At 48.3% G+C, this 7,966-nt stretch overlaps 1 protein-coding gene and 1 pseudogene across 1 annotated transcript in view; both read left to right on the top strand.

Moving 5' to 3' along the window:
• The window catches only part of LOC112550314, an 8,627-nt pseudogene extending 7,800 nt beyond the window's left edge, over positions 1 to 827 (top strand).
• A 6,519-nt stretch (positions 828 to 7,346) lies between these two features.
• The window catches only part of LOC112550311 (maestro heat-like repeat-containing protein family member 2B), a 2,697-nt gene continuing 2,077 nt past the window's right edge, over positions 7,347 to 7,966 (top strand). The window contains exon 1 of the mRNA XM_025204293.1: positions 7,347 to 7,464. Coding sequence (XP_025060078.1) covers positions 7,450 to 7,464 — 15 coding nt within the window. The 5' untranslated portion in view covers positions 7,347 to 7,449. The remainder of the gene's footprint in view (positions 7,465 to 7,966) is intronic.

The following is a 7,966-nucleotide window of genomic DNA, read 5'->3' as shown; positions in this document are numbered from 1 at the left end:
AAGAGCGGGAATCACAGAAGAGAAGAAATAATCCCTCAGCAAGAAACAACACGTCACCAGCAGCTTCTTTCCTTTCCTTGTCGGAGGAGGAGGACAACAGCAGTTTCACACCCTACATTCATTGAAATGCCTCGGTTCCCAAAGAGAGACCCGAACTGCCGAGTGTCCAGCGTGAGTCAAAAAGGGTTGGGATCCAGCTCTGAATCAGGAGTCTCCCAGCTGGATGGAGGGTCTATGCCCAACCTTACAGGGTGTGGGTTCTCTCATTTTGTCTGGAGGGAGACTGAAGAGGACACCTTGGGTTTCCAAGACAGCGAGAAAACCTCCTTTCGGACAGCTCCTCCTTGGGAGACTCTAGATATCCAGCAGAAGGATACGAGCAGCATAATGTGGACATGGACAGGTGCCAACAAGAGGCCTTCCTTCAGGTGACTGTGCTGACAGAGGGTCTTCATTTTGACCCTTCCTCTGAGGACTTGCATCTCCCCGCAAGGGTCCACCTTCACCCTGACCTGGAGAGACTTCCCTTCCCTGAGCGCATAGCTTGCTTGAAAGTACAAGTCTCTGAGGACTCCAGTGAGCTTCCTCCGCACGGCATTGGCCTTCATACTTGACAGTTTGCAGGGGACGAGGACATTTCAAGTGACTGTGACAGTGAAACAGATCTGGCCACACACTCAGGAGGAGGAACAGTGTCTCTGGCCACCATGCTAAGGGAGACTTTTGAAACTGGGACACGGGGAAAGCATGGGACTGTGGAGGAAAAGATCTACCAAAAGCTTAAATTCCAGGGCTGTCAGCAGGTGCATTATATGTCAAGAAACTGATGGCATCACAGGAGGAATGAAAGGACAAGCATTTGTCAGCCTGTGCCTATTTGTGCACCACTACCCAGACAGGGTAGCTTCTACTAATGTCTGTCCTATCAGGTGCTACAGCTCCAATTGCAAAAAAGCGTGCTTTCACTGCAGGTAGCTAACACCCATTCACCATCCTGCTGCAGAAACCCTGTGGCCATAAGTCACTGTGATTTTACTGCTGGGCAAATAGGGCAAACTCAAACGTGAGCAGTGATGATCTCACACATCTCCCTTGAAGGAAACACTGCAGGTGCCTTGCCATCCCATAGGAATTTATGGTGAGATATGGATTGTGTGTTAATTATCTCTCTGTAAAAACACTGGTGTATCAGAAAAAGCAAAGTCTGAAACAACCAGCCCATGCTGGCAACGTGGCAGGTTTCAGTCACATGTGGTTTGGGACCCAAGTTGATCCACCACCAGTTGCTCTCCTGGGGTTGTGAAGTTATTCCCCCTCCTTGGGAGCAAAAGTAAGGGTTGAAATTTGTCTCCTTCACAGACATTTTGCCACATTTGCTTTCTGTGGGATTGGGAGAAACTCAGGGTCCTAAGTAACCTATTAGCTCATCAAGTCCAAACCTCTGCCTTGGGCACAAAAGAGTGCTGGGATCAGATGACCCCAGCCAGGTGTTTGTCCAATCTCTTGTTAAATACCTCTAAGGAAGGGGACAGTACCACCTCCCTTGGAAGCATAGTCCATATTTTGGCAACCCTCAGTGTAAATAATTTTTTCCTGATGTCCAATCTAAATTTGCTCTCCTTCAGTTTGTGGCCATTGTTTCTAATTGCCCCAGTGTGTTCCCTGGTAAGCATTTTATCCCCTATTTCCTGCTGTCCACCCCCTCTCCCCCCTGGTGAGTTTGTAGACGGCCACAAGATCACCTCTCAGCCTTCTCTTGTGGCAGCTGAAGAGATTCAAGTCCCTCAATTGGTCCTCGCAGTGTTTTTCCTGTTGGCCTTTAACCAGATGAGTGGCCCTCCTCTGAACACTTTCCAGGTTATCTACATCCCTTTTGAAGTGTGGCACCTAAAACTGGATGCAGTACTCCAGCTGTGGCTTGACCAATGCCACATAGAGGGGGAGGATCACCTCCTTGGACCTGCTCGAGATGCATCTGTGGATGCATGACAAGGTGTAGTTGGCCTTCCTGACTGCGTCCCCACACTGTTCATGTTGGCATCAATAATGACTCCAAGATCCTTTTCTGCCTCTGCACTGACGAGAAGGGAGTTCCCCAGCCTGTAGGTATGCTATGTCTCAGAACAGAGGAAAAATCAAGGCCAAAAATATAGGCTGTGTTTATTTTTGTTATTTTTTCATAGATTCATAGATATTAGGGGCTGGAAGGGACCTTACAAGATCATCAGGTCCAGCCTCGCTGCACTTGGGTAGAAAAGACTGCTTTATTTTGGGTTTATATAAAAATACACGTGTTGGAGGTGAAATTCATCTCGCTGAGCAGAGCAGCTCAGTGCTACTATGTTTGCATTTGCCCAGCCAGCCCAACTGAGGGCACCTCTACACACCTGGGAAACCTGCTGCCTTGATATTCTGAGTGATATTCTAAGTCCTCCATCTTCTGTCTCTCCTCCCCGGGCACTAGTTGTTGTTGGTGGGTGCAGTTCCCATGCTGGGTGGGTCTGGATCCTGCCCATCCCTCTGAGCAAAGTCAAAGCTTCACTAAACTACATACGGTCATGGGGCAGGCAATAGGCCAAGTGGCTGATGGTGAGACGTTACACTTTTACTTATATTTCCAGGTCAAAGGAACTTGTTGCCATTCTGTTCCAATAAAGGAAATAAGGACAAATGACACTACTAAATAAGAGAGAAAGGCCAGTAGCACATGTGTAGGATGTATTGCTTTTGGTGGAATTTCGTCTGCTGCCTTTAACCCCCAGTTCGCAAGGAGGGAAGGACAGCAGGGTACTAATGGAGGCCTTTAATGCTCACCTCCTTCCAAGGACTGGGAGATCCAAAGGGCAGATCAGATGATGTGGGAGCTGGTTAACTGCATACAAGGCCTTTCATCTTCCCGTATCACTGTACCTCATGTCTTTTATGACTAGAGACAGCAACAGCAAGGCTCTGATTGAGATTGGCACTCCAGACTATTGTTTCCCACCAGTCCCCAGGCGGGACTGACACCTGTCCCCAGAGGTCTGTGTGAAGTGAACCAAGAATTTTAATCCAGGTCCTGTAGAGGGGAATCCTAGCCCCAGACACCAAACCAGACTTCCTTCCTTCTTTAAATCTGAAAAGAGAGCATGAGCTAAGAGGAAATTGCACATGGAAGACATCCCATTTCTTTATAGAAGGAGTTAAAATGATGGCCTAGTTTCCAGAGCAGGTGAGCACCTGCAGCAGGAGTGAAAGGGTGATGTCCGTTTCTGAAGTTCAAGTCAGAAGCATGCAATAATCGAGGGAAACTGCTGCACATGCTGTATGCCTGACCTGCCACTAGCAGGCGCTATTTTAGAAGACTGATGTTTGTGCTCGGCACCCTGTAAGATGCCACACAGCCAGCCTTAATAGCATGGCAAACTTCAGCATAACTTCTCTGATATGGAATTGAGACATAGCGCACCTAAGATCACAGGCCTTGCTGTTGCTAAGTTCAGAGAAAAGTGCTCATGCAGGTAGTTCTGTGCAGAGGGGGTGTCAGCCTCTCACTGTGTTTTGAAGGAACCAAAGGGCCTGATTAAGCCAGATGCTGCATTCACGTAAAAAATATAACAGCTTCACTATCTTGTACAGTTCCTCCAATCACTCCTTTATTTGACTTGTTCTGCAGGTCCTCCAGTGTACACAGGCACATGCTGCACTTAATCACACCTATTCATTTAGTAGTACATGCAACCGTTCTAGTATCATCGGGAAAAGCTCCCTTCCCCTCCATGAATTACAGGCATCACGAAAAGCAAGAGCAAACCCTCTGCAGTGAGAGTTTGACACATCAGAGGTCTTTGAAAAGGGACTCAAGAGGTCTCAGTTCACTTCCTTGCACCAGCACGTCTTCTAGACCTGCCACTTACTCTCTCTTTGCCTTGCTATCCTCATCTGCTAATTGAGAATAGTGATCATAGTCAGTCTGACAGGGGTTGTGTATGAGTTAAATAACTAATGTTTAGAGGATATGGCAGCGACATGGGAGGGAAACAAGAGCGCCTTTATATACAGATTTTCTACCTCTTGAGACATTTGAGTGAGATTCCCACTGGGCCAAGTTTTAAAGTCCTGAATCATCGACTTCTCAAATAGATTTCATGGCAGTGTCCACCCTGCACCCACCACTGGGGACACTGGATGGAGGGGGTGGGTGGGGCCTCCATGTAGACAGGTCCAGGACCCATGTGGGCAGGGTGCATTTGGCAGGCTGGATGGACAAGATGGTTGTAACCCAGTCCTGTAACATTTGAGGGCCTTTTTTGGACAACAAGATGCAAAATCATAGGAGGTCAAAAACTAGCAAGTGAGAGGAAGCTTTTCCTGGTTCCTCCATGGGCAGACTTAAATACTCGATCAGTGTTGGAAGGTACAGCACACCTAGAGGAGACAGGAAACTCGAAGGTGATCTGGGGGACTAAGATATTCTACACAAAAACAAATTTACCCTCCTCTGGGGATACTTGTATCTGGAGCCTTATGCAGCCCTGTGAAAGCTTCAGTGATACACAGCCCCTCATTGGTCAGCAGCCAGCTATGAAGTGGGACATGGTCACCTAGTTGTCATAGTGGTGCTTACATCACAAAGGCTGTTGCCTCACCTCTTTCCTGGGTCCTGGACCTGGAGCCTTGAGTGCCTCCGGACGCCTTCGCGATAGGAGCTGCTCAGCGCGTTAGAGAAGGAAAGCTTGTTTAAGCCGATTTTGAACAATGGAAGTCATCGATCTGAAACTACCCAGCGGAGGTAAGATCCCCACAATGTTCTCCATGCCTAATCTCTAGTTCCACACCCCTTCTTGGAAGCACAAGAAATAGCTGGATTAGTTAAAATCAGCTTTGCTAGAGCTAGACTTTTGGTTGTGCAAACCACTGTTACTTGGCGGTCCGGACTGTAGCTTGGGTAATCGATACCAGGTCAGGATTAAGCCTTCAGCCTCTGAACACTGACATGCCTCCAATCATTGGAGACTGTGTTAGATGTTCTGGGAAAGGCCTCCTTCCATCCCCGAGGTATTTCTGACCCTGTCCCCCTTGCAGCCAGGTGGGTGGTGTGAGGTGTCTCTGTATACATTACCTAAGCTGAAGCACGACAGCAGCCTATAGACGTGCTGGTTCGCATTCTAATTAGAACCGGTTGGAGCAGGCTCAGTTAATTGAGTCTGCTCCACTTTCTAATTAAAACGCTCCAGCCTTGCCTCACTGTGTAATTAAGCACCCCCCCACCCCCCTACCACATTTTAAAATAGCTGTGGGGGTGCTTTAATTAAAGCTCATCGAATAAGTTTTAGTTAAAGTGCTCCAGTGGCCATGTTAAAATATGAGGTGCTTAATACATGTGATGGTAAGCCATTTTAATTAGAGTGGCTGTTGGGGAACCACTCTAATTTAAACAGCCCCTCCCCACACCTGGTATCTGTATAGGCAACCTAGCTTGCAAAAACTTTGGCCCTAACCCATCATTTTGGGGGTGTGATCCCAATTCTCTAACTAATTGTCAAGGAGAAAAGAATAGTTATTGTCTGCACGATTTTCCTTACTTCCTGAAAACAAATGTCACAGTAATCTCCCTTCCAGCTGGCTGGGCCATTTTGCAAGCAAATCTTCTAGCATAACAGAGCAGGAGAAAGGGAAAGATGCATCTTCTTCTCCCTGACCAGGTCCACTCTTGCCTCTTCGGCTGGTACAGCTGTGGCCATTGCGCATGGGACTGATGATTATAGATTTTTAGCTTCTGATGCTGGCCGACACCAAAGCATCATCTCCATCCTACTGACAAAGAGGGGCTTTTGGCAGAACTAAATTGAATGAAGGAAAGTGCCTCTTTAGCACTCCAGGCCACCCTTGTGGGCTGAGGCAGCTGTATAGGCAAACTAGCTTGCAAAAACTTCGGTCCTAACCCATCATTTTGGGGGTGTGATCCCAATTCTCCAACTAATTGTCAAGGAGAAAAGAATTGTTATTGTCTGCACAATTTCCCAGCTGCCTCAGCCCAGAATGCTGGCCTGGAGAGCTCTCTTGTTGTTGCTGTACTAGGAAACCTTTCCTTCGTAGTCAGGCCACAGGGTTTGGCTCCAGCAGAGGTGCTAGTGGGTGGTGATGAACGAGACCAATGGAAATCAACAGAATCCTTTTCTTCTATTTCAGGTTTTTCCACCAGAGATGCCTCTGCAGGGAGATGCCTGGTGGACCAAGCTCAGGGCAATCTTGGCCCAGGGTTTGGCCAGGCAGACATGGACCTTGACATTACCGTGAGCCTTCTGCTGGAGAGACTCCCACAGGAGGAGGTAGGGAGATGGCTCTGTATCACACGACTGCTCTAAGCATTTCCTTCCAAGCTGTGCAGGGTGGGACCCCAACTAAAACTGGTCCTTATCCATCTGCTGTGTCTTTTCCATTCCTCCTCTCCTATTAACGGTCACAATACAACATGCCCTTGTTATATTGTGATGTCACTATGATAACAGGGCATGCTCACATGGGCATCATCTCCCCCATCCCAGTGGATGATAGATATGGTATAAGCCACATTCAAACAAGCCCTCACCCTATGGATAATGCTCTGAGCCTCTTTAGTGTCTTCCTCCAAGTATCTCACAGCACTGAGGTATGAAATCTAGTTAGTTTCCCAGCAGCCTTGTGAGACTGGAAAGCCTCAGCCCAGGAAGTGAAGTGACTTGACCACTGTCCCCCAGCAAGTCAGGAAAAGGACTGGGAATACAGCCAAGGGTGCTGAGCCTCTGTCTGGAGACCCTGGGCAACACACTTTCCCTGCCTGATTTGCTGTCATCCAAGTATGACTCGGCTGGGTTAGCGCAACTTGGTTCACAAATATTTCAACTCCCTTCTTCATTCAGTGACAGAACTAATCGCACAATGGTTTTTGGCAGCATTTTGCCCAGCAAACTCCTGCTAAATTTGCTGCTCAGGATCACCCAGCAGCTCCTTGTCACTCCCCTGGTGTCCCCATCTCTGAAAGAAGTGCAAGTCACTCCCACCTCCCCAGTGCACTGGGGTGACAGTGCTTGTGATGCATCTGACTGCTTTTCTGATCATATTTCTGTGTCTCCCGCCAGTCTGTTACATTGTGCCCTCACAGTGCCTGACACTCCTCCCTCGTCAGTGCCAGCTGTGAACATCTGCATGAGAGGACAAACCCAAGACACCCTGGGTTGTGTTCCTGTCCAGGGAGCAAGTTCCCCCTTAGCGTGGCTGTAGAACAATCCCTGGGTAGCTGATGTCCAACATCATAGTCCTGGATGATCTGGCACTGGTCCCAAAGGAAACCCATTGTTCTCTTTCTCGGTGTGTTCCCAGGAGACGAGAGTAACCATTTACTCCAGCCTGCAGGAAGTCTTGCAGGGGGACATAAAGAGCCTAGATAGGAACCTTGTCAGGAGGATCATCCACTTGGCCTCCAAAGACATGAGGGAGACCCAGGTGAGTGAGCTCTGCCCAGTTTCTCCTCGCAGGACCTTACTTCATGCGTAGTTTGTTTGGTCCAATGTAGTTTGAGCTATGGTGTATCTCCTGCATGGACCCTGGTTAGAGGCTGCAGGCTTGCTCAAGACAAATCTCCTCCAGATGTTTCTGGAGAGCAGGGACACGGTCCAGCCCAGTGTTGAGCTCCTCTGAAATATGGGGCAGCTCATCTGCTGAGAAAGACCAGAGTGCATAGGTGCTTTGCACTTCTTGGACAGCATTGTCCAAGAAGCTTCCTGGTCCATGCTGAAGCTGTGTCCTACACCCAGGTGAATTCTGCAGTTGGTCAGCCAACCAGAGCCGAAACATTGTTCAGTCAAGTGTTTCAGTTTTATTTATGAGTGAGGGATCTCATTCAAGGAATTATTAGGGGGATGTAGTGATATCAGGAGCAGCTATTACAGTGTGTGGCTGGTAGGTGGTAGGGAAGACAGTTTGCTTGGGGCCGGGGATGAAATGG

This window comes from Alligator sinensis, unplaced genomic scaffold (assembly GCF_000455745.1).
Source record: "Alligator sinensis unplaced genomic scaffold, ASM45574v1 scaffold169_2, whole genome shotgun sequence".
Classification (NCBI taxonomy): domain Eukaryota; kingdom Metazoa; phylum Chordata; order Crocodylia; family Alligatoridae; genus Alligator; species Alligator sinensis.
The sequence above is the reverse complement of the archived record's forward strand: the minus strand, read 5'-3'. Positions and strand labels throughout refer to the sequence as shown.